The sequence below is a fragment of the Cucurbita pepo genome, chromosome 1, assembly GCF_057944985.1.
Source record: "Cucurbita pepo subsp. pepo isolate OVF chromosome 1, ASM5794498v1, whole genome shotgun sequence".
NCBI classification, from domain to species: Eukaryota; Viridiplantae; Streptophyta; class Magnoliopsida; order Cucurbitales; family Cucurbitaceae; genus Cucurbita; species Cucurbita pepo.
The window spans coordinates 13,710,000-13,736,329 of record NC_141798.1 but is presented as its reverse complement, the minus strand read 5'-3'; the positions used below and the strand labels follow the sequence as shown (position 1 = coordinate 13,736,329).

The following is a 26,330-nucleotide window of genomic DNA, read 5'->3' as shown; positions in this document are numbered from 1 at the left end:
CAGCATGCAACGACATGCGACCATGGACAACACGCTCTGAACAAACATGATCGTGATATAGAGCATCTAATTTAGATGAGGAAAACATGAAATCATGATGGAGTTGGTGGTGGGAGGTTAAGGGTCACTTAAGACATGGATTAAAATAACACTTACAAATCTTAAGTGTCGTGGTGGGATTAGAGCCCGAGTGGTGAATTCTTGAATGCTAACTTTCTTGGGATCCAAATTAATTCAAACTAGTGTTCAAATTTCGGATTCAACCCATGGTGGCTCGATGTCTCCTTGGATTAGGATCCAGATTTAGCATCATGGTGGCTCCAACATCTCATTGGATTGGGATCCAAATTTGACCTATAATTGCCCCGACATGTCCTTAAGTTAAGATTTAGATTTGACATCTTTAGCTTAAGGCGTGTGGTGGGTCTAGGTACACTAGAACCTAGCATCCTTTGTGTCCTGGCAAGCTTAAGGCTTGGGTTTTGCCATCTTTACATGGTTCTTATTCTTAGAGCATCATATTAGGTTCTTACGTTTTTGAGTTCAAGCTTTAAGAATTATTTCTTAAGACTTGAAGCACAAGCAAGGCATAATTCATAAGTCTTTCATAAAATCATCAATAATAATCCTACATCATGTTAATCAATGAATTGTTATAAAGGGGAGTCGTCTTCTTTCTAAGTCTTGGTTTATACCCTAAACATGTTCCAATATCCTTGAAATCTTACATTATCATCCATAAGGTCATAAATGGTTATCGGGTAAAGTTTCATAATATTTAGACTCTAATTAGTTCTTGAAAACGTCATAATGTTATATTAGGGTATTTTGGTCATTTACTACCCAAATCTTGATTTGGGTCATAAACCAGCTCCAATTGTTTTGAAGTTTCCCATATCCTTTATAACCTTAAAATTAACTTAAAATTAGGCCTTAGGTAAAATCTTAATATAAAATCTTAACTCCTTTCGTGTTCATTTAGGCCTTGGAATAGCTTATAGACATTGTTAAGGCGTGAGTGTGTGGGGAACTTGTTTTAGTTCGGATGCTACTTAACTCTATGGGCTAACTCTATGGTATAATATAAAGGCTTGTAACACTCTTTTCAGGGAGTTTAATGTAAAGTTTGTGACCCTAAAGTAAGCCTAAGACATGTTTGCGTCATTCTCATAAGCTTTTAAGTTGAGAAAATTACCATAAGGGTCATGTAGTTCAAACCCATTGGAGTTCATTAGGTACATGTAGTCTTAAGGTTTGAACTACATGATAGCATGGAATATTCATAGTCAGAATATTTCTGGAAGTCATTTTTCTTGCCAGACCAAACCCATTTCAACTCTTTATTGGTTGGGGTGACCCAAACCATATGAACCCCTATCGACTCAAATTTAGTGATTTCGACTTAGGACAACAAGATAAGTGAGCTTACTGTTGGAACGCTTTTGTGTTAAGTTAGATGAATGGTATGTTATAATAACATGTATTATGTGGTATGTTTATCTACAATTTTTTTTTTTTTTTTTTTTTTTTTTACTTTTTTTTTACTTTTTTTACTTTTTTGTATTGTGTTATGTGGGACGCTATGTACTTTTAGTAGGTTGACGTAGGTATGATATGATACTATATTCATGTTATGTCCTATGAAATATTGGATGAGTCAGGTATGAATGATATGTCATGCACACATATGTATGTCTTATGGGAAGGTTATGTCATGAAAAGTACGAAAGTATGATTTGAATCATAGCAATGTACCATGATTTAAAAATGTTCAACCTCATACATGTTATATATCACGAACATGGGATGTTTCTTTAGTATATTTTGTACGAACATGTACACCATGAAATGATACACACTTCTTTCCTTTTTGTTGGTTTTCTGACAACATGACCGTTCGCTAACCCGTAGTCAAGTCTAGAGTGTACATATACAAGCCTATCTAGTGAGTTCATGTCTGCATGTATGAATTATGTATAAATAAGTACTATGTATCCAACCCAAGAAATAGTCACAAAAGGAAGTAACACCACAAACCATGTGACATCTAATTGCATTTTTAGATCTCAAAAGTTGGGTCATTCACTCGATTTTTGTAAATATTCGAACCATGTTTAATATTTTTTTTTCCATTTAGGTTAGGATATGTGTTATACAACATTTTATTTGCATGATATTATGTTATTTGCTATGAATTGAGGAATAAATTTTGATGTATATCTAATGAAGAAAAGTGAAAAATAAGATTATATTCTTTATTGAATAATTTCTCCTTTTACGATTATTATACTTTTCTTTTCATTCTTATTCTCAAAACATTTCATAATCACATTTATTTTTTGCTTTCTCAAAAATACATATATTTTTTTTAAATAATAAGTCAAAACAAAGAAAAACAAAGCATAATTTTTATCCCAACAAATATGGAGGAAAAAAAAACAAATTTTTATCCCGACAATGAAATAGAGACAGAGAGACATATTTGTTTCAAACAAGACGCAGGACCAAATAATTAACATAGCTTCCAACGTTTGAATACTTGTTGTTGTTCTTCTTCATCTTCTTCAAAAATTACAATTTTAATTAATTAGCAAAAAAAAAAAAAAAAAAAAAAAAAAAGAAAATGTAATTAATTACGTGTTACAATGCTTTGACTATTCTTTGCTTCTTCGTCCTTTCTAATTCCGACAGGCCTTCTCTGTCTCTCTTCCCGCACCACCCCACCGGCACTTCCAAAATATTCACTCCAAACAGCTTTACCACTTGAACCGCCTTCACTCCGCCTGCTTTGCCATCGATGTAAAGCTTCTTATCCGGGCCGGTCGAGCGTAGGAACCGGACCACGTCCCCGGCTCTGAGGGTTTTCTCCTTTACGAACCGGCTCCATCCCTTGGTCAACACATAGCTCTGGCTGCTGTTCCAATACGAGTACCGGAACCGCCACAGCTTCCCTCCCATATCCTCGAAATTCAGGAGTATTCCTTTGGTCGAACCCATCCCTTCCCCCAATGGAAAATTCTTCTCCGCGTGCTGCTTCGGAATCACCAGCCGGTTCAACTTCCCCACGTCGCTCGGCGTCACGGTTTTCTCAAACAGCACCTCCCGGTCCGACTCCGACGCCGCGTTCTGGAGAGAGTGCGCCGCCGCTGTCGTCGTCGTCGTCGTCGTCGTTCCTCCACCGTATCGCTTGCTTTGCTGGAGCTCGTCATTGTAGGTGTGTTTGCGGAGCATGTCGACGATCTCGAGCTTGGAGTGGGAGTTGAGAAAGTCAGCCTCGAAGGCGGCGTCGACGGAAGAGAAGGCGCCGGGCTTGAAATTGGTGACAGCGTCGCGGCCGCGGAAGCGAAGGGCGGCGATGTCGTAGGCTTTGGCGGCCTGGTGTTCGTGGTTGAATGTGCCCAACCAGACCCTTTGGTGCTTCTCGTAAATCTGAGCCCCCCATCGGCCGTTGGGCTGAGGGACGACACCTTTGAAACGGGAAGATGGAAGCTTCCGGGATTCGGCGTCGTAGGGTACTCCGGGGGGGGAGGAGGAGGAGGAGGAGGAGGAGTGGAAGAGTAATGGGGTGACGGGAGAGACGGAGGTGGAGTCACTGGCGGCGGCGCTGTCGTCTAAAGAGCTTGTTGTGTCCATCTGAGTTTGAATTAGAGAAATAAATGGAAATTGAGGGTATCAGGGTGGGGGTGGAATATATGTATATATATATATATATATATGATATAGATATATAGATATAGAGGGGGTTTTATTATTTATTTGATTTTGAATGAATAAAATAATGAAATGATAAAATAAAGAAAGGGGGAGGGATGGAATCCAAATATTATAGGTGTGGGAGATATATGATATGGGTATGTGGGAGAAGTTGAAGAGAGAGAGAGAGAGAGAGAGAGAGAGAGAGAGGGATGAAGTAGGGGCCCAGTTTTATGTGAACATCACATGAGTGTGGACCTGAATTGAGTTGGGGCATTTGTGTGAGTTTTACAAGTTCATCCCCCCCTCAAATAGAAAGCAATGGGGGTTTAAAATGAAAATATGGGAGACCCATAAATGACCCATAATTTGGATTCCACTCTGAGTTTAATGTCCCAAAGAAGTGATGGAAATGGAGGGTGGAGATGGTGGGGAGTAGAGTAAGGGAGCGTTGGGGAATATTAACTCGGAGTGGGAGTGGGAGTGGGAGTGGGAGTGGGAGGGGCAAAATGGGGAGAGGTGAGAAAATAGTAGTTTTATGGGTGGGGCCAAGTCCGTGTGAGATTCCAATTTTCCAATCCAATTCACTTTTCCTCTCCCTAATTATTTTTAAATTTCAACCCGCGTGGTTTCTCCCTAAACCCTACGCCACACCCACAATTTCCCCTTCTTTTTTTTTTTTTTTTTTTTTTTTTTTTTTTTTTTTTACAATTAAATTCTTTGATTTCAAAACGGCCACATATTTTCATTACCATCATTTTGGCCAAATAATTAAACTTAATTTCGTCAAATTTTGGGACATATAAATTTATTCTCAAAATTAAATAAAATTCAAATCCAAATTCATGAATGCCTTTTCACAAAATTCATCCTACTCTAACTCGTGTCAAACACCTCTCTTCCATTTCAAAAATTCAAATATCTTTTATCCTACATTAAAAGAATTTATTGATAATTGTTGGCAAATCACTCTTTAAAAATCAATGATTATTCTCAATCCTAATCATGGATTAAGGCTTCAACCTAAATAATAATCGCTCCAATCTTCAAGAAAATCAATGACAACTTGAACATTAGAAAACTTCAAAACCTAAATAATTTGAAGATTTCAACCTATAAATAAGATATTTTTGAACCCAACATAAAAACATTGGAAGCATACATGACTTCAAAATTTTAATCAATCTTCCAAGCATATCAAGAGCACAAGACTCAGTCTTTCAAGTAAATCATGAAACTAAAAAGTGGATCAGATCCAACTATAAGAATGATTAAAAAAAAAAAAGGTTAAAAAGTAAGTATAGATTCTAAAAATGTAGTTAGAAGTTATGATTTAGGCAATGAAAAAGGATATTGAGCAAAACCCAAAATCCAAAATCTTTGTTTGTTTTGGTGAGATAATTTTGTCACATTCTCTCTCTCTTTCGATATATATATATATAATATAATATAATAAAAGATAAAAATTGAAATTGATATGGCTTATCTGTTTTGATGCCCCCACACATGTATTCATCAAATCTCTATCACTATCTCCATTTTAGATACCGAATGCTCATTTTCACATTACCTTTTTTTCTTTTTCTTTTTTTATAAACAAAAAAGAAAACAGATATGTTCATGTAAATAATGAGAAGGAGAAGATGTCGGCACTCTCAGGCAAGTGTGTTTGGATTTCACATTTTTTTTTAATTTTTTTTATATCAATTCAGATTGCTCCGACACCTCATCGTTTGTCCTCTCCCACAACTGCCACCTCATCTCCCACCAATTACAAATCTCATATTTCTCACTTTTTAAATATTTTTAAAACTTACTCATTCTATTATTTCATTCAAGATATAATTTTAATTTTAAAATCCAATCAAGGAATAAGAAAGACGATGAAAAAGGCAAAAATGTTAACAAAAAAATAATAATAATAATTAATTGAGATCATTATCGCATTGTAATCTGAGAGTGATGATAAGGTTGAACAGTCAAAAATTGTGGGCTCCATTATTAAGATATATATATATATATATATATTTCCTTTTTTCTTTTTTTTCTTTTTTTTTTCTTCTTTTTATCAAAAGGAAACTGAAATCTTAAAAAGTTGAAAAGGAATAAAATGTATTTTTATTTGGGCATGCCTTTTATAACCCAATTTTAGACTGCTTTTTTCTTTCTATAAAACTGATTGCAGCTTCCTGAACCAATATTTTAATTCCTACAATGAATGGTATTGGGTTGCTTTTATTGGTTTCTAGATATGCTTCATCACCTTCCCTTTACTCAATTATTTCACTTATCTTCTAATTTCAAAATTAAAATATATAATAAAACAGAACGTGTTTGAATACCATCATATCACAGGGTGGTTGAGGAAGATAGTTTGGTGGGGTGTGTTCCACTTGGCCACCCAATTTAAATAAATTCAACAAAGATAATGAATCATTTCATTGGTTTGGTTCACCCCATTTTGGGCTTAAATCACACGTCATCAAATTGCTTTTTCTATTACATCCCACTACCAATAATATTATTATTGCTTAAACCTATAAAATAAATTTCTATTTTATGGTCCTTCAATTTTTATTATACTTCAACCTCTGCTCCTTTAAAACCTTAACTAACTTCTCGCCAATTTTCCACACACAAAAATATGACACGCTTTCAACGGATTCATCATTGGTCCAAGTCAATGTTAAACAAGCCAAAACCAAAAAAAAAAAAAGTCTTTTCTAAAATAAATTTGTAGACTTTTCAAATTTCTTTTAGCCAATAAAATTGGATCGAAAAGAAAAAAACTCGAACAAAAAAAATTAGGAAACAACAGACCAAATTATAATTGACACCTAGTTTCTCTATTCGAGTCTATAAAAAAATAAAAAAAGACAAACTATAGATTAAAAAAAATAAAAAGAGCTGATGTAGTAAGCCATTAGCTTTCGTATTAAAATATATTGGTGTTTGAATATTTACTCCAACCTGGGATTAGTTAATTTTAGTTAGTTTCGTTATTCTCAACAAATTCATTATAATTTTTAAAACTATTTATTAATTTTTTATTATTATTATTATTATTCAGAAGCTTTTTTTTTTTTTTTTAATGTGAAAATAATGCTATCACAAAAATATTTAAATATTTAGACTAGTATAAAAGGAAGCATATCTTTTTCTTTTGAAAAGGACTAACATGATAACAACAATTATGATTACGAAATAATATTATTTTTATTATATTAATTTTTTTTTTTTTTTTTACATTACTTTTAAATATTTAGCCCAATTTCCCAGTTTGTACAAGTATTTATATTAATTTTAATTATTAAAATTTTATGTTATTTGTAGAATAATTAAAATTCATTATTATTAAATATTAATTGTACAAATTAAGTTCAATTTTAATATATTGATATTGAAATTCATTAAAATTGAAGTACAATTAATATAAATAATTAAGTTTGGGTTAGGGAGCCAAAAGAGAAGAAAAGAAAAAAAAAAAGGTTAAAAGGAAACAACATAGCAAGGGGGAAAAGGATAAGGTAGAGCATGGACCACACAACTGTGTACAAAAATTCATTGACTAATGATGGTTGACCACCAATAGTCATCAAGTGGGCCCCGCCATTCCTTAAATCTCACGACACAGATTTTAAGCAATTCTACGGTGCCCACAGATGCTTAGTTACGACAACTCTCCCATTTGATTCCTCCCTTTGCCAATCTCTTGGATGCTGACGGTGTTAATTTTATATAATATTTTAATTAAATTCTTTCTTTATATATATATATATATATATATATATTTATTTATTTTTGTTTTAATACCGTGTAGCCTCAAATCTCTCAATAATAATAATAATAATAATAATAATAATAATAATAATAATAATATTAAAAAAAGAAAAAGAAAGAAAGATTTAGAAATAGGCCAAGTTGAGTAAAATTTAAGTCATTACACAGAAGTCAAATAAAAGCTGGCCACTTGGCGAACCAATGGCTGCCCACTTGCAAATACCATTGATTTCCCAAATTTTTTTTATTGTAATAAATTAGGTAATAAATTCCCACCAGGTCTACTTAAAAGGTCAACAAAACCCACAAGAGAAGGATTATATTTAACCAGAAATGAAAGGCATCATAATATTAGTTGCATTTAATTATTATTTGCATAAAATTGGTAAACAAAAGGTATTTGGGTTATGATGGAAATAATTGGTAATCTTAGATAAAGTCAAATATTTGGGTGGTGTGCTTGAAGACATTTATGGCCTTTTCCATTCCAACAAACATGTGAGTTTGAAATTTCATCACAAACTTTATTATTTTTTTCTTTTTTTAAATAAAACATTTCTTAACTCAATTTATAATCTTATATCCAACTTGTTACATGTGATGGCTTCTACGAATCATTGTTTATATGGTCAAATTATGTCTCCTCAAACCCTCAAAAGCTTCAAAAAAAAAAAAATAAATAAATAAACAAAAAAAAAAAAAAAAAACATGAAATAATATTTAATGTTCAACAAATATTCTATCAATACCATCAACCTATAAATATGATATACAACATGAAATACAATTTTATTTTCGTTCCAAATACGATCGAATGGAGCGTTAGTCTAAAAACGAATGTAAACCTCTTTTGTTTTAGGTAACCAACTTGCGGTTCCAATAATACTCGATAGATAGTTACGTGGTGAGTTTTTGACCAAGTTAGGCGAGAATGGTTTGTAATGGTAAGCAAAGAAGAGAATAGGTTTAGTTGAAGAACACATGGAATGGAATGAAGTGTGGAGTGAAGTCAACTGGTAGGGTTGCATGGACAGATGGGTTTGGCCTCAAAAGTCAAAAGAAACAGACACTTTTTTCTTTTCTTTTAATTTGTTTTTAACAGCAAACTTCACACTGACCAATTCCTCGCCTTTTGTAAACATCAGATGTGGGCATTTACAAACCATTTAATTTCATGCAAAAGCTTATAACTTTTCTTTTTCTTTTTCTTTTTCCTTTTTTAAAAGTTGTGTTTGAAAAAATTGGATTGGAGAATTTTCAACTCCCTCACCCATCCAATCACATTGCTTACATTCTCTCTCACTGACTTTTCATACATAGTTTGTTTGTTTTTTTGGCTTTTGATTTGGTTCAATCCAAATCCAAACCAAATGGTGTTTGTGTGTTAATAATAAGCTTAAAGGAGTGGGTGAGGAATCAACCGGTTGGTATGTTGTTAAGGATTATTGGGAGTGAGTCCCACATTGACTGGATGGTAATATGTGTTGTTGTTTGTTGTGAAATGGTAACGTTTTTTTTTTTTTTTTTTTTCTTTGTAATGGGAAACCTTGAAATATGAATGAAGGCAGAGTCGGAGGAAACAGCAGAGAATGAAGACACACAAGTTGCAGCAGAAGACTGGGCCATGTTTCTAATAAACTTCACTAAATAATAATTTCAATTTTGTCACGCCAATAAATTACTATAATATATTGAAATGTAAAAGGGTTGGGCATCTTCTCAGCAATCCACAAACATATAAGTATTGCAGCCACTGGGATTCTGACATCTTTTGACTATTACAAAAAACATCAATCCTGTGTTCAAGAATGAGATTTTAGTTTCTATTTTGATCCCATTGCCAACAAAAATCTTGTACATTTAAGCTTATTTGGGATCGAGGATAGTGGATTCATAGTTTGATGCTAATTTATAACTTAATCAATTGTTATAGATAGTAAAACTATATATAGAAAATGATATATAAAAAACTAACTAGTTAGTTACCGTAAATAGTAAAATTATATATGGAAAATAATAAAAAAAACTAATAAAGATGTATATCTAGATCATCCATATAAACTACTTGAAATCATCCATATAAACTCTTAGTCAATAATATTCATTGCATTTTCTCTTGTTCTTTGTGTTTATCTAGATCGAATGATTGCATTGTTATCAACTCATTAAATAATATCCCGAGAGAAAATGAAATAAACCTTAGACAATGAAATGAATGGTGGAAAAACAGATTCGTGGAAATTCAATAACTTATAACAAGCAGTTCATGAGAAAACTGACTGCTATCCACCAAAAATAGTGTATATACATTTTTGGTACAGAACTTACATGTTATGTTATGGAGACATCCCATTACGTAGAATAATGATCTGTGCTTTCCAAATGGACACCAATCATATATCAAATGCGCTACATACCAAACTTCTTACTGTTCAATTCATCAAAAAAGATGTAATTGCTCTCTCTGATACAATGCTTGCTTACAGATTCTCCACATTATTCTGTGTCTCATTTCAGCACCACAGCCGATGATTGTATTCTGTTTAGGCGTCCTGTGCGGTCGTGTTTAAGTTAGTTAGCATTATAAAGGTCGGTTGCAGTTTCAAAAGTCTCTCTGTTTCCTGTTTTTTGCGACATAACTCAGTTGAGAGGACTGAAAGGTGATAATCCCTTGGCGTGTTGACTCTCCATTTCCAGGAGCATTAAGGATTTCTGCCTCTGATATCTGTTCCTTTTGGCAGCAAGAGCTGGAGAATAGTTATCAGAAGCAGTTGCATGTGTTAGCACACAATTCAACCAAAATCATCCCTTGTGTAAAAGGAAAAAAAAAGCTAAAACTAAAACACAGTTCTTAGCAAGAAATCATAACCATAAACAAAAAAAGTCGCAGTCCGGGCTTAGATAATCAGATTATGAATAATAGAGACTAGACAGCAGCATACAAATCGGACGCATGAAATGCAAGTACATACTTCTCATGAGGTTGCAATTTAAGAAAAACATTTTTCATGCATGGTTAGACGTTAAAGACAATATACCTCCTCATAATTCTATAATGGTATGATATTGTCTACTTTTTCTAGAGCGCACCACCTCATTGATATCCAAGTGTACTTCCTTGCCTATCTTATCCTTATTCCTTGTCAACTTTCAAACTTGTTTGATATCCAAGTCATACCATCTTTCTTTCTGAGGCTTGCTACTTGTATGATAAAACTCAATCAGAGTGGGATATTTGACACTGACCCTTAACAATCCTCTCCTTGAACAAAGATCATTGAGCCTCCATTAGATTGGCATGTCTAGTAGAGCTTTATTGTTCACCACTTTTTGTCCTACATCAGAAGATTCATCCACAATTTCTCACATGAGAATCTTTAGGACTCACCAACTTTGACAACTAAATTTCAGGCATGATCTTTTATTCGAGCAAGGACTATATAGTGAATCTTTAATTCAATCCTTTCAACGTTTGAGATCATTTTGTGTTTGAATATTAACAAGGATAAGAGCTCTATGTGGTACTAATTGATGGGATGATAAGATTGAAAGATGGGCTTCCATAGCAGATTGTGAGATTGGGTCCTTTCCCCTTAATTATTTAGGTCGTCATCTAGGAAATAATCCAATAGTCCTTTTGAAGTTCAATGGTTCAAAAGGTCCAGGTCTTTCCTTGTGAAAAAGGCTTGCTTTTCTAAGGGGTTAGATGATAATCATTTGAACTGGTTTAAGACGACATGACATAGATAAGGCAACACATTAATGTTTGATTATGTAGGATATGAACACGTTGGGGTTCATGTTTGGTAAGTTTTTCTATTTCTGAATCCTTGATTCCTCTCTCTATTAGGATCGCTCAAGATGAATACAAAGAATATGAGAGAAAATTCGAGGATGAAAATTGGCTAAAAGTTTTATTGATAACTTCAGGTATGTAGAAGAGGGAGAGTACATTTTGAAAGTACTAATATATATAGTTTTCGATTACTAAATATAGCTTTAACAGATTCAAAAATATCTATCACATATATCTCTACCAGATCTTTACGAAATATCTACTATATATATATATCCTTCTATTATATATATCCTACCAGATCTTTTACTAAAAACAAGCATCAGACTCCATGTCCCAACACTCTCTTTGCATGACTTCTTCTATTTGGGTATCGAACATGTGCCCAAAGCATGTTCGAACACATCCATGCCTACCATGTGTCTAACAAGAACACTTTCTCCAAAACAATGTGCCCATGTTGGGATAAAGCATTTGTGCTTCCTAGAATGGAAATATTCCTTGTTTGTGGCGACCTAAAACGAGTCAAGAAACTTCTCGAATAGAGTCCTTTGTGGGGAGAACCAAAGATAGATTAAGGTTGCCTTCCCAACTCATCCCAGCCAACTGTAAAATGCTCTCCTTCCCTATTCCAACTAATACTAGGCCAAGAGTAAGTTTTCTTTAGTTCAAACCAACCATCCAAACTATCATCATCAGATATCAGCATCTCCAAACATAACAGTGATAGCTCACCTCCTGTTCTCTGTTGCATAATAGATTCTGTCACTACAAGTTCTGATGATCTATCAACTACCCTTACATCGATCCTTTCAATCCAGTAAAAGCTCATGTTTAACTTTTTACTAGTAAATACCAAATATTTTTTTCGATTCAGTTTCTGTTTGGTAACATTTGAAGAAAAACAATAAAGTAACAAGAAGAAACAGCATAAAGGAATCTATAAATCTAAATAAGAATTGCTTGTTTCATGCAAAATCTTAGATTAGTTGAGGGTGGGGGTAAACAAAAAAGAAGAGAGAAAATCAAAGGTGTTTGAACATGATACTTACAAATTAATTCACTCGGCAACCCAAAATCATAATCATTTCTACGTCTTCTGATGCAGCATATGTAGATCACTGCCAGCAGTGCACAGAAAAGGAAGGTGGATGATACACCTATTGCAATTTTACCATTTTTAGACAACCGCCCATTTTCCCAGAATATAGGGCATGTTGGTAGGGAAGGCACACCGCATAAACCCTTGTTACCAGACAGACTGAAGGAAAAAAAACAAAACACAGCACACAAAATTAATGTTGATTGTTTTAAAATTAAAAAAAAAAAAAAAAGTATAATATATATTGTGTGCTTGTGCTTGTGCTTGTGCGTGTGTGTAGTGGTAAGTTTTGTTATTCAAGTAAAATATAAACAAAAAATGTGTCATACTGCATTTAAGGCATTTGATGTTTGGTAAGTTATTTTATCATTAAGCTTTAATTTCTTTTATTCTCTACCTTCCGTTTTACTTTTACCCAAATCTAATGAAAATGGGAAGATAAACTATAATTACAAAAAGGAGGATAAAATTTGTACCAAGTGAAAGCTAAAAGAGATGTTGATTCAATAAACTAAAATCATGATTATTATCCATGGAGATGCAAGCGATGGATTGGAATTAACAATTCCAAAAGAAAGCTTTGTTCTTGTTTGAAAGGATTACTCTGTTCTAACATTTTTATTTTATTTTTTTATGCAGATTTCTTTATCTAAAATTAGCAGATGTCAAGTCCATGAGTTCTGTAATCTAAAAGGGAAATTTCAACTGGAAGCATGTTAGGGACATTTTGTCCCTGAGAAAACAACGATTCCAAATGCTCTATGAACTTGGAGGCACCTTCATTACATGGACCTATCAACTTCATTCATTCAATTCTGTAGTTGGAATATTCAATCTGGTCGGGAGATATTATGGGTTCAATCATCTGCGACACAACCAACTTGTCTTTATACTAGGCCAAGTTATTCGGCTCGACCTTGCCTTTACTCGAAGCCAAGGTCTCTCATGTGCAACATTACATCCAACATCATTTTGGTTCCCAATTAACATGGTCCTTATGTTTTGATGCCATTCCAAGTCACAGGGTGTCGTCAACCATCGAGAACGGGCCCATGTGTCGTTCATAATCTTGGGACATCTCGAACATCCATCAATCCAAGTTCAATCAAGTCATTGGCCCTCCCGTGCCCATGTTATGTCATTTACGGATAGTGGGTGCATAATCCAACCTTCGACACATGGGCTGGAGTGTAATATTGGCATACCCATGTCGCCCAGTACTGTCCATGAAAAACCCATAAGTTGTTATGTTTTTGTTTGGTTCTTGTTTTGTTCCCTAAGACACTCCCCCTAGGATTTACGGTACAAGTCATGAACTTGACAACCTGTGTCTGAGGCTTAATATGTTCCAAGCAATACAGTCTTAACCTATGTCCAAGTTGTCATGTGTTTCGAACGACGTAGTCTGAACCCGCATCCAGGGTTTCATGCGTTCCTTGCGATATGGTTGGAAAACCTATGTCCAAGGCTTCATACGTTCCAAGTGGCATAATCTAAATACCTACCCTCAAAGCTTTTTACGTTCTAAGCACCTAGTTTGAAAACCTACATCCAAGATTTCTTGCGTTCCAAGTGATGTTATACCATGGAAAGTCTAGGGTTTCTTGAGTTTTTGAGTGCGAGGACCTTAGTCCATTATCCGTATCTAGTATCCTGCTTATCTCTGTAGATGTAGGGCTTGTGTTGGTATTTCTATTGGTTCTCGTTCTTAAAGTATTCTATAAATTTCTAGGGTTCTTAATTTCTTGAGGCATATGTTATTTCTCGGGTTGGTATATCCCTTCGTTCTTGTTCTTAAAACATTTTATAAATTTTCAAGGTTCTTAATTTCTTGAGGCATAGGTCATACATTAAGTTCTACTTAATTCTTATGAATTAGGAACCCGATAATGAGTCATTGAAAATATCATGAAGTCATAATGTGTTCAAATCTGGAATATAAATTTTTGTCATTAGAAATAGGCGTTACAAAAGTAGCAAGTCATTTGAAGGATGTTTAGACTTTGAGATATAGGGGCATTTTGATCATTTTATCCTTTAATCCTTTAAGACTAACTGTTCCAATGACCGTCAAATTTTTCAAATTTTACAGAGTCATCAATCATCATGAAACAAACCTATTACAAAGATTCATGTCATGTAGGCATTTTAGTCATTTTGTTGATTTAGACACTTATCCTTATCTAATGACCACTAAAGTTGATGTATTCTTTTAACATGTCACGTTATTTTCAGATTTAAAATTTCATGTATCCTTATCTAGTTGGTTATTTTGACCTTACTTGAATCCCGAGCAATTCGCTCGATTCACGACCTTTCATTCGTACTTGGTTTAAGGTCCATATTAAAATTCAAATGATTCCTACGAGTATTTCTTCATAAAAGTCCAACATAGTTATTTACCTTGACATTCGGGTCTTCAGTTCTCAAGCTTCTGGTATCCAAATTAATCTAAGTTTTTTTCATTAGATCCATTTTTAGACTAGTTTTAAGAAGCCCAAAGAGATTCATGAGAACCGGTCTGGAAGGAGTCCAAATTGATCGAAATGTGTAGAAAGGCAAGGGCTACCTTGGTTTTGTATTGGTCCTTTTGACTCTAGGCTTCATCTTCTTCCTGGCTGGAAAATCACTATTTTTTTTTATCATATACCTCTCATTTTGCCCTACACCTCTATACATACTATGAATTAACTCAATTTCTTAACAAAACGTTTAGATGGAGTTTCAAAGAAGTAGAGACCAATTTCATACTGTTGTGGTTTGTAGATCGAGTTATAACCTTACAAAGTTCACTGGAAAACATGTTCTTCACCATAATAAACCTAGAAAACTTTTTATTGGTCGGGAAGTTCTAGACCTTGATTCCTTCGTGCAACTAGTTGGAAATCTCATATGGAATGTGTAGGAGGGAAAATGATTAACCATAACCCTCGGATGTAGAAGAAACCCGAGAAACAAAAACCCATAAACTAAAAGCTTCACAGTTGAGTTTTAGAAATTCTCGAATTCTTGTCTTAAAACATTGCCCACAATTTCTTATTTTAGATGAAACTTCCACGTTCATTAATTATTCCAATGGTGAATTTTCACTTTTGTGGAATACTTGTCGGAAATATCTACTCCGATGAGAGTTTTGCCGACATTCGTCTTGAATTTCAACCGTTGGATCAGAACTTAGAGTTTATTGAACATATTCAAATTTCAGTTCAATCCAAGGGTTGGTTGGATGTGGAGATACAAACAGTTTTGTATAGAAGGAGGACGACTCTAGAACCAAATTTGCTTCCAAATTTTCTTCAGTGGCATTTTCGTAATTAGGAGGAACTTCAGGGACGTTTTTGTAATTTGCCATTTTTTATTATTTTATTATTATTTTTCTGAAAAATCCAAACTTTTCTAAAAATCCTTTATCCCTCGTTGGTCATTTTTTCCTTCTTAAGCACCTTGAAATTCGTTTTGTACAAAGAATTAAAAATCGGAGAAGTTTCTTAAATGACTTTTTTGCCCTTTATGCTTATTTCTTTAAGATCTTTTCCCAAAAGCCTTAAATCTCATATAATCATTTGTTACAAATTGAAATTACTTGTTTAGGACATTTGAAATTGTTTGAATCCCTTGATTCCTTTCCTTAGATCCTTTAGACCTTACATGGTGCCTTACCTGAGTTATTTTAACCTTACTTCGGGTATTACAAATTCTTCTCCTCTTTATTACTTTCAGTCCGGAAATTTCATTACTTTTAACTTGTCTTTTGGAGGTACTTATTCTTAATCATATCCTTCCAAATTCTTCTCCTCTTTATTACTTTCAGTCCGGAAATTTCATTACTTTTAACTTGTCTTTTGGAGGTACTTATTCTTAATCATATCCTTCCATGTTGCTTGAGGGTCCTTTTCCTACTTTGTCCTTCTCCAGCTCGTCTTTATAATTGTCCTTGTGGCCTTAGTCCTTAACTTATATCTTGCCATATCTTGAGGCCAAGTACTTATTTCGGCATTTTGTTTCTCTTGATTGTCTTCCCAATGTCTTTTGTTGAGATGACCAGCTTCCTCACATTTGTTTATATCTTAAGACTTATCTTCTTTCCTTATATACAAGGAGCCTTGACATGATCAATCTTGTTCCTCCAAGGTTGTATCGAAAGATTTCTCTGGTTCCTTCTTATATAAGGCTTGTCAGTGGGCTATTAGGGGCTTAAACCCTTCTTGCTTAGTGTTACAAGATTTTCCTTAACCTGGTAACTACCCGTAGTCCTTGTAAGGATTTTTCTTTTTTTCTTTTTTTTTTTTCTTCTTTCTTGAGGCAGTTCTTTTGGGGGTCTATAACCTTAGTTCTTTCCACTTGGTATCATGAGCTTTTAGGGTTACTACTTGTCCCTTTTGTCCCTTAGGGTTCTTAAAGTTATCTTGAGTCTTAGCTTGTACAGTAACAAGTTAGATAAACACTTAGAATCCTAAGGTATACTTGTCTTAAAGCTTGAAGGGTGTACATACTTGGTCGAGACGAAGCATCTCTCAAGGGATTCTAAGGGATTCAAGCAAGAACGAGGGCCCTGAGCAAGTAATTTCAATGTCATTGACAAATAAATATAAGGTTTTAAAGCCTTTGGAAAAAGATTAAGAAAGGAAAATGGAAGCATAAAGGACAAAAAAAAAGAAAAAAAAAAGATCATTTTTCCAAATTTCAAGGAACTTTCGGGGAAAGGAATTTCAAGGTAACCGAAAGGAATTTCAAGGTGATTAAGAAGGGGGAAATGACCAACAAAGGGTAAAGAATTTTTAGAAAAGGTTCGGATTCTTTAGAAAAATAATAAAAAGTGACAAATTACAATAATGACCGAAGTTCCTCCTAATTATGAAAATGCCACGAAGAAAATCTACAAGCAGATTTGGTTCTAGAATCGTCTAGCAGTATAAAATCATCCGTATCTTCACATCCAACCGTTGGATTGAGCTGAAATTTGAATATGTTCAAGAAGACTCGAAGTTCTTTAGATCTAGAGGTTGAAATTCAAAACCAATGTTGGCAGCACCCTTATCAAAGTAGATATTTCCAACGAGTATTCCAGAAAAGTTCAAAATAAAAAGAGAAAATTCAGCACGATTATGGAACAATCAATGATGCAAGCTTCATCTATAAATAAGAAATTTTGAAATTTTGAGCAATGTTTTAAGACAAGAATCTAGTGATGAGAATTCCTAAAACTCAAGTTTGAAGCTTTTAGATTATAGGGTTTTCTTCCTCGGTCTCTTCTAAATTCGAGGGCTATGGTTAATTATTTTTCCTCCTACCAACTCCTACACGTTCCATATGAGATTTCCAACAAGTTTCATGAAGGATTGGGGCCCGGTAAAGTCTAGAACATTCTAGCCAATTAAAAAAAAAATGGATTTATTCCGACGAAGAACATGTTTTTCGGTGAACTTTTGAAGGTTATAACTCAAGCTACATATCAAACAGTATGAAATTGGTCTCTACTTCTTTAAAATTTAATCTAAACGTTTTGTGAAGAAATCGAGTCAATTTAAGATCTATATAGAGTTGTACAAGGGAAAAACCAGAGGTATATGATGAGAAAAATAGTGAAGACCAAGAGTAAAAGGTCAAACTTTAACCAATAAAAGTCAAAGGTAGGTAGCTATGTTGACCTTACTCCACTTTTTGATCAATTTAAACCCCTCCTAAACCGGTTCTCATGAATTTCTTTATGGTTCTTAAAACTGACTCAAAAGATGGATCTAATAAAAAAAAAAATTGGAGCAATTTGAATAGCAGAAGCTTGAGAACCGAGGACCTAAATGTCAACACCGAGGTAAGTAGTCAAATAAGGCTTTTATTAAGAAATACTAGTAGAAATCATTTGAATTTTAATATGGACATTAAACCAATATGAATGAAATGAATAAAAAAGAAAAACAACAAGAACCATGAGTTAAGGCCTTGAATCGAGCAAATTACTGGAGATTCAAGTAAGGTCAAAATAACCCACTAAAACTCAACTATCTATGAAATTTTAAATCTGATAATAACCTGACATGGAAAGGGAATACATGAAATTTAGTGGTCCTTGGATAAAGATAAGTGGTAAATCAACAAATAATGCACATGACCAAAATGCCCCTATGACAGTTACCTTCCGTTTGGGACCTAAATGCCCTCCCAATGGCATGAAACGTTTGTAATAGGTCTTATATCATGATGATTAGTGACTTTGTAAAATAAAGTCACGGGAAGACCGTTAAAGTCTAAATCAAAGATTAGAGGGTAAAATGACGAAAATGCCCATAGGACCCTTTAAGACATCTCAAGGTCTAAACATCCTCCAAATGACTTGTTACTATTGGGTAAGGCCTATTTGTATGGACATAAAAATATATTCAAGATCTCAAGTTACTCCGAGCAAATTGGAAACCTAAACTAAGTTATATCTTTGCATGTACCCGCAGTAGCATTCAAGTAATGTCCCTTGATTTCACCTGTTTCAGCTTGTGATTTATAAATGCCTTCCGCACAAAATAGAAAACGGTCTCTCCAATGCATAAATGGTTGGGAATTCACGTTTTCATCATCTTTGGTAAAATCAAGTCCACCGCCTAGACATTCATAAACTGCTCTACCATAATTCTTAGCAGATAATCCCAATTTTGGTTTAATAGTACATCCCAATAGAGGGTGACCATACTTGTTCAATTTATCTCTTTCAACCTGGATACCATGAGGCGGGCCTTGGAAAGTTTTAATATAAGCAGTAGGGATTCGCAAATCCTCCAAACGTAGAGCATGCAGAGCCTTGAATCCAAATACCATTACCCACCATGGAAGTAAATGAGTCTTACCTAAGATCCAAGACTTTTCTAGAATTTTTGAAAGAATACAGAATAACTTTATGATATTTTCAATGACTCGTGCATGTTACCGTGATGGGTTCACAATTCAAGAGAATTAAGTAGAGCTTAATAACGTATGTTATGTGACCTATGCCTCAAGAAATTAAGAACCCTCGATGTGGATTCAAACTACGTCACTCAAAACTCATGAAGCCTTGGAATTTATTGAATGGTTTATGAACCAGAACCAAGAGAAATACCATCACAAGCCTACATCCATAAAGATAACAAAATGCTAGGGTTGATTGTAAAGGGCTGACGCTGGAGGGCATTCATGACTTTACACAGAGACTTGTAATCATTCTTATTATAAGAAGAATTCCCTATATATATATAAAAGTTATTTAGGGTAACAGAACTTAATAAGCGGTAACGATCATAAATCTCACCTGTCGGTGCACTTAGGTACCCCCCTGATAGATCAGAGAGATATCTAGGAGATTGATTCGGCTGACACGCACTCTTCCAATCAAGAGGTGGGGATATCATAGGAAGGTTGAGCTTGACCGGAAGTAAAGTAAGATCAAAATTAACCACTCAAAGATAATGGACCAAGGTCCCCGGACTCAGAAACTCAAGAAACCCCTAGACCTCCTACGGTATAGCATGCTCATGACTCAGGCGACATCGCTTGGAACGCAAGAAGCATTGGATGTAGATTTTCAAACTACACTCCTTGGAACATAAGAAGCCTTGAGCGTAAGTATTTAGACTATGTTGCTTGGAACGTATGAAGCCCTGGATGCAGATTCAGGATGTTGTTCGAAACGCATGAAGCCTTGGACGTAGGTTAAGACTGTGTCACTTGGAACGTATTAAGCCTCAGACACAAGTTGTCAGGTTCGTGACTTGTACCGTAAGTCCTAGGGAGAGTGTCTTGGGGAACAAAATGAGAACAGGACAAAAGCATAACCAAGAACAAAACATTGGTCAAGAACTAGAACATGGATCAAGATCCAAGTTCGGAAGAGAATAACCCAGAACCTTAGAACTAAGGTCTTTAAATCAGAACCAAGGTTGAAACCTCAGAACCAAGGTCCTCAGGTTAGATCATGACAAGAACTCATAACTCAAGAATAGAACCTAAGGGCCTAAGTACTTGCCACAAGAACCATAACAAGTTAAGAAGTAGTGTAGTACCTTATCATAGCAAGAATACGATTAAGAGCCATAGGCCACTTACTAAGTCTATGTACTAATTTAAGTTCTTTTCAGGTGAAAAGAAGGAGCTGGTCAAGTAGGTGTCATACAGAACTACACCATTTTCAACTAGTTAATATTTTTAAGTTGTTTTATTACCGGGTCCTATGTATTCAAACTTAAACTTGAATTTGTAAATAAAATGTATTTATGTTTTATCTTAAATGCGAAAAATTTTACCATCTATTTTTACGTGTCTTTTCATGTTTTAAAGTTTTTAACCAGCCGCATCTCGTGAAAAATCGAGTGGTGACAGATAGAATGAGCACTTCAAAATATATAGATGGAAGTTTACATACTCGATGGCTCCACCATGCACACCAATTGAATAAATTTCTTCAGGCACTCGTCCATCCAGTAAGTTGTCGTTCAGTAGCCTGATGAGATAGAAGAGAAAAGTGATAACCCAAACTAAGAACACAGAGAAATTAAAATTTAAAAATTTAAAACTAAAATTAAAGCTTTTATACTGCGTATTAAAACCACATAGTAAAATAAGAAGACCAAAAAAGTTAAAAAAAAAAAAAGGTATTGGAAAGAGGGTGAGCAGAATACTCACACAAGCTGCAGATTTGGAGATGCTAAACTATCTGGAATAGATCCTGTTAACTCATTATTTGACAAATCCCTACAAAAGTCAGATAAATTTTAGCATACATAATCACTGAAAGATGCTGCTATTTATGAACACCAAATCATTTCGTGAAAAGAAGTAATACAAAATAATACCCACATAAAATAAAACTATAACTTCACAGGTATGTATTTGTAGAACACAATATTTTTAATACATGTAACACTAAAGAGAAATTTGAAAATGATGGTTCCAAACCATGTGAATTCAACAATATATAAGGTTTCTTTTTTAACAACAAACACAACTTTTCATTAACTTCGGATAAGATTATTGCCCTTTTCGTCTTCCCTTTTTCCTACGTTAACCATTTGTAGGAATAGAGATTCGAACCTCAACGAACAAAATTTTTCATTAACTTCAGACAAGATTTTTCTTTTAATTTTTCAAGCATAGATAAATGACTGCAACTGAACAAGTAAAAGAAAACAATCATACTTACAGCCGGGTAAGAGAATTTTCACCGAGCCCAGGTGGTATCGTGCCCCCCAATGAGTTAGAACTAAGATTTCTGTACATTTGACGAAAAGAACAAAGCAAAACAAAAACTATTATGATTCTGAAGAACCATGAGAAGGTCAAATTTTAATATGCAAGAACTGATTCTTCAGATTTGACAGTAAAGAGCAAGTGAGATGAGAACGAGCTAGTAGATGTCACAACTGACAGCATTTAGACGACAATTATAGGAAAGTAGAATTTTAAGACGATACTTACAGGCTTACTAAGTTTGTCAAAAGAATAATTTTGTCACTGATATACCCTTTCAAACCTTGACTTCCAAGATCACTGAAATGGCAAATGATTTAAACAGGTAAATCTCTCTTGCTAATAAAGGAAGAGATATTTTATGATGCTTACATTTGAAATATAACAAGGGCAGTCGCGTTCTTGTTGGGTCGACATGTTATTCCCTCCCAGGCATCCCAGTTTGTAGGAGCACAAGGATCGCCATTCCAACCCATTCTGCCCGGCACACGGAGTGATTCTTTCAATGCTCTCATTGCAGACACTGCAATCATCCAAAAAATAAAGGTGCCTCTAAAATTGTTAACATATTCAAGTTCCATTCTACATACTTTACAATCGAAATGCATCATGCCCAAATTCAAGTTTATTACAACAGAGAGCAATAGCCCGAAATTCAAGCCAATGATGATATAAAACGCACATACCTTGCTCCGGCGCGGTGGAAAGATCTCTGGGAACCAAAGCGTAATTCTCAAGCCCACTGAGTAGCGGCGAGCCAACCACCCCCACAAGCTTCACAGTCAAAGTCAAGCTACTCAAATTCTTCACAGTATAAGACCATGAATAAGCTCCAAAACTTCCCACTTTTGCAAAGATATCGATCCTCGTCGCATTATTGCCATTTATAAACACATCGAACACTCTCTGCCCGGCCTTCTTCACACTCGAATCAATCTCTGCAAAATGCAACCAAATCAAGTAGTCCAATTTGGCGTCCACCCCCAATTCATACTCAAGAACCCCTCTTCCCCCAGTGACCGCCTTCTGATACAATTTCATCGGAAAATAATTGGGCTGCTGATCGGTCCCACTTACGGAATTTGTAGTCGACAAAACTCTAACCGATTGTTTCAGAGTGGGGATTATGAAGTCCGAATCAGACTGCCAGGAGCGACCGAAAACGTCGGTATCATTGCTAAACCCAGGGCCCCATTGCTCAGAACCGCAAGTAATCCTTCCGTAGTTAACAAGAATGAAATTCTCTCCAATGGCGGTTGAGTTATATGACAAGGGATCGACCTGAACGAGCTGAAAAGACCCAATCACCGGAGAATCGGTAGAAAGGCTGTAGAAGCAAAAATCAGCCTCACCATCGGTAACGAAGGCGAAGAGATCGGAGTAGGCGCCATGGCGGGCGAGGTTCTCGTTCCAAGGAGAACGCCAACTGAAGACGAGAGTGCCTTCAATGGAGGCATCAAAGGAAGGAGGGTGAGACCTTCCATCGTAATTGTCATAGACGGTGAATGTGCGGAAGTAGTATCGACCAGAGGGCAAATTGGGTATAATGTAGCAATTCTTCTTGCCGGAGGAAAGAGGGAAGAATCTGAGATTCTTTTCTTGTGGGTGATGGAAAATGAGGGGCTCAGAGACTATTCCGGTGGTGCCGCCGGTGTAGAATCGGTCGGAGAGCCAAGTAGTGCCAAATGGGTCGGTGGAGTTGATTAGACCACCGCAGTCAATATGGTAAGAAATGCCTGAAACCAAAAAAGGGGAAAGTAAATCAGAGTCAGTGGAAGTTGGAGAAGAAGGTGAAAGAGAGAGTAAAAGCAGTGAAATGGAGCTTACTGAAGGGATAAGGAGCAGGCATGGAAGAAGGGATGAGGAAGAAGAAGAAGAGGAGGACAAAGGAAGGCATGTTGAGCGGTGGGAGCTTGGGAGGTTGAGAGAATTCAGAGATGGAGGAGAGGAAAGTGGGAAAGAAGAAAGAAGAAAGTAAAAGGAGAGAGAAGAGGGGGTTGATTTGGGGTAATGGAGGCGAAATTGGTGGAAGAAAAGGAGGAACAACTCAGTGCTGAAATGAAATGTAAATAAAGAAAGAAGAAGAAGATGGGTTCGCTTTCAGATTCCAATCCAAATTGGACCTCTTCGGTTCTCAATTTTTATCACCATCACTCCCTTCACTTCACTCTCTTCTTGATTTTTTTTTTTTTTTTTTTAGGAAATATAGTGAAATTCTTGTATTATATTGAGATGAGTGGTGGTGGGGTGTGGGGTCAGGGCTTTTTGGGTCGTTGACGGTTGACGCATTGTCTTGCTGTGGTTTCGTATAAACTTTGCACTTAAATATCAAAGCAATAATGGAATTTAAGTGTGCATTATAGAACGCATTTCTGTCAACACCCTACCTGTTGGGTTAATTAAAACACAAATATCTATACATCATAACAATATTTCATTTTCAACTTACTTCTCTACTCCTCAACTCCCAACAAACTTAGGGAAGGGTTTGATTTTTAAAATAAAATATTTTTTAATTAAGATTGGTAGTCACATGAGTTCGTTTGAGACATAAACTAATGATAAGTGCAAAATGACCAAAATACCCCCACGGTACATGAAGTGTTAATTTATGGACCAAATGACTTACATCCTATATATGGCCTACTCTCAAGAATATAAGATGTTGTTAAAAGTTTCAAAGTCATTGGAGTACCTGAACAAACTAAATCAAGAATTAATGATAAAATGACCTAAATGCCCCTATAATTTTCTTATGATATTTCATGGTCCAAACAACCTCCAAAATGACTTAAGATTTTAAGTAGGGTTAAGGACATGAAAGTTTAGCCAAAATTTCAAAGTGTTTGAATCAAATGAACTCTAAATGTTACTAAATGGTTATGCAAGTCTTTAAGTGCATTAAAACATGTTGGGATAAGAAATGATTAAGCTGCTCCTAAAGGTTCCTAATAAGGATTCATGATTTGCTTAAGAACCTTACGGGATGTGATCATTCCTAATAAGGATTCATGATTTGCTTAAGAACCTTACGGGATGTGTTAGGATCTTTGTAAAGACTTATGCAAGCTATTATGACAAGTTCCCATATTCATGCCTTATGTGCTTGTATTAGTGCTTAAAAATTCATGTTAAGACTTATGTCATAATTGAGACTTATGTTGAGACTTATGTCATAATTAACTCAATGAAACTAAGAAAATGCTCCAAGGACAAGAACCCATAAAAGAGCACCACACATGCTTTTAAGTCTACTAAGACTTAAGGACATAAAAGACATGAAATTTATAAGGAATTCATGCATCTTAAAAGGATCCAAACATGTTTGGGGTATGAACCTACTTAATGATTAAAGAAAAAAAAAATACCCCTAATGTTCCCTTATAAGAATTCATGAAGATTCCATCAACCCCACAAAATATATTATGACATCTATGATATTATACTCGTGAGAATGATATGTTGACATGAATAAAACATATATGCTTACTTTAGCCTCATGAACTCTAAGCATACCATGGAGTTAGGGTGTATTACAAGTATGCATTACTTTAGGGATAGTCTATAATATTATGTCAAGATTACTACCATATGGACATGAACAAGTCAAGAACATTACACACCATGCCCTAAAATTATGATGACCTCCAAGAATGCTAGGTAATACTCTAATCATGCTCAAGGTGACCCTTTGCCTTCCACCATGAGGTGTATCATGATATCCATGTGTTTTCTCATCTGCATAGGAAGTCCTGTGCCAGCTTTAGAGTGATGTTCATATTTTTCTCATCTAGGTAGGATGTCCTAAGCCAACTTTAGCAATGTTCCATGATTCCCTCACCTAAATGGGATGCACCATGTTTTTACAAGACTTCTTGATATTGCAGGTTTACCATACCCCATATTTTGCATGCTTATCCTATCCAATTTTAGGATGTCTCAACCACATTTCTTGTAGGATGTCATTTTCATGTTGATCATCGATCAAGTGACCTTTAAGTCTTCACGGGGAGTAGTTATAGGACATGATGGGAATAGCTATCATGTTGGCTACACGTCATGGCTCATGATACAAGGAACTAAAAAATCAAAATAAGTATGTGGTTAGCACAATAGAGTATATTACCTTAGTCATGATCCAAGAATACCCTTGTGAGAATCTTTCAAGTCCAAGAAGTACGATGATGACAAAAGACCAACAATGAAATGTTAAGGCTTAAGAATGTTGTAACATGACTCATGCTCTAGTTGTACTTTAAGTTTTAGAAGAACCCTTAGTGTCAACACCTAAAACCTCATGAACTTAAAATAATACTCTAGGTTCAAGGACCATATGGATGACATTCAAGAATGCGCAACCCAAGTCTTAAGCCTACAATGACATGAATACTGCTGGGTGCCACTCAAAACCACCTAGGATCTCCTTTGGTATTTCATAATCGCTTGACTATGTCACAGGGGACATAGAAGATTACCAAGGACCACTAGTTATAGGTTGAATCCAGATCTCGACCCAAGGAGAGGTTGGTGCCTCCATATGCCAAACCTAGATCCATCAACACTTAGGTGTTGAGCAACAACCATGGAGGTGTGGACTGGTTTGCTATCGAGCAATTGAGCATGAGTAAGAGTATCTCGAGCATATTTTAACTGACTAATAAAGAAACCATCAGGAGTAGGTGAAGCTTCAAGACCAAGAAAGTAACTGAGAGAGCCCAAATCCTTGGTAGCAAACTCAGAATTAAGCTT

At 35.2% G+C, this 26,330-nt stretch overlaps 1 protein-coding gene and 1 pseudogene across 2 annotated transcripts; both read right to left on the bottom strand.

Annotated features, from left to right (window-relative positions):
* Positions 1–2,585: 2,585 nt before the first annotated feature.
* Positions 2,586–3,688, bottom strand: LOC111801486 (AP2/ERF and B3 domain-containing transcription factor RAV1 pseudogene; annotated as a pseudogene).
* A 5,968-nt stretch (positions 3,689–9,656) lies between these two features.
* Positions 9,657–23,753, bottom strand: LOC111801469 (Di-glucose binding protein with Leucine-rich repeat domain-containing protein). Of its 2 annotated transcripts, XM_023685483.2 has the most exons (9): positions 23,409–23,749; positions 22,268–23,317; positions 21,954–22,104; positions 21,810–21,881; positions 21,535–21,603; positions 21,018–21,086; positions 20,758–20,835; positions 12,322–12,530; positions 9,657–10,220 (listed from the first exon to the last, which is right to left on the bottom strand). In XM_023685483.2, exons 1-9 carry the CDS (start codon positions 23,476–23,478, stop codon positions 10,114–10,116), a joined length of 1,875 nt encoding a protein of 624 aa, XP_023541251.2. In that variant the 5' UTR covers positions 23,479–23,749; the 3' UTR covers positions 9,657–10,113. The 2 variants fall into 2 exon arrangements, with proteins under 2 accessions (XP_023541251.2, XP_023541258.2); XM_023685490.2 differs by lacking the exons at positions 9,657–10,220; positions 12,322–12,530 and adding an exon at positions 16,898–16,923 and having other exon boundaries at positions 23,409–23,753.
* Positions 23,754–26,330: the final 2,577 nt, after the last annotated feature.

Bases quoted from the DNA above. Each gene is read 5' to 3' on its own strand.
- LOC111801469 (XM_023685483.2), bottom strand. From the start codon at position 23,478: ATGCCTTCCTTTGTCCTCCTCTTCTTCTTCTTCCTCATCCCTTCTTCC. The intron at 23,318-23,408 runs GTAAGCTCCATT...TTTTGGTTTCAG, and splicing joins GCCTGCTCCTTATCCCTTCA to GCATTTCTTACCATATTGAC. The intron at 10,221-12,321 runs GTAAGTATCATG...ACTATTCTCCAG, and splicing joins GTTGCCGAGTGAATTAATTT to CTCTTGCTGCCAAAAGGAAC.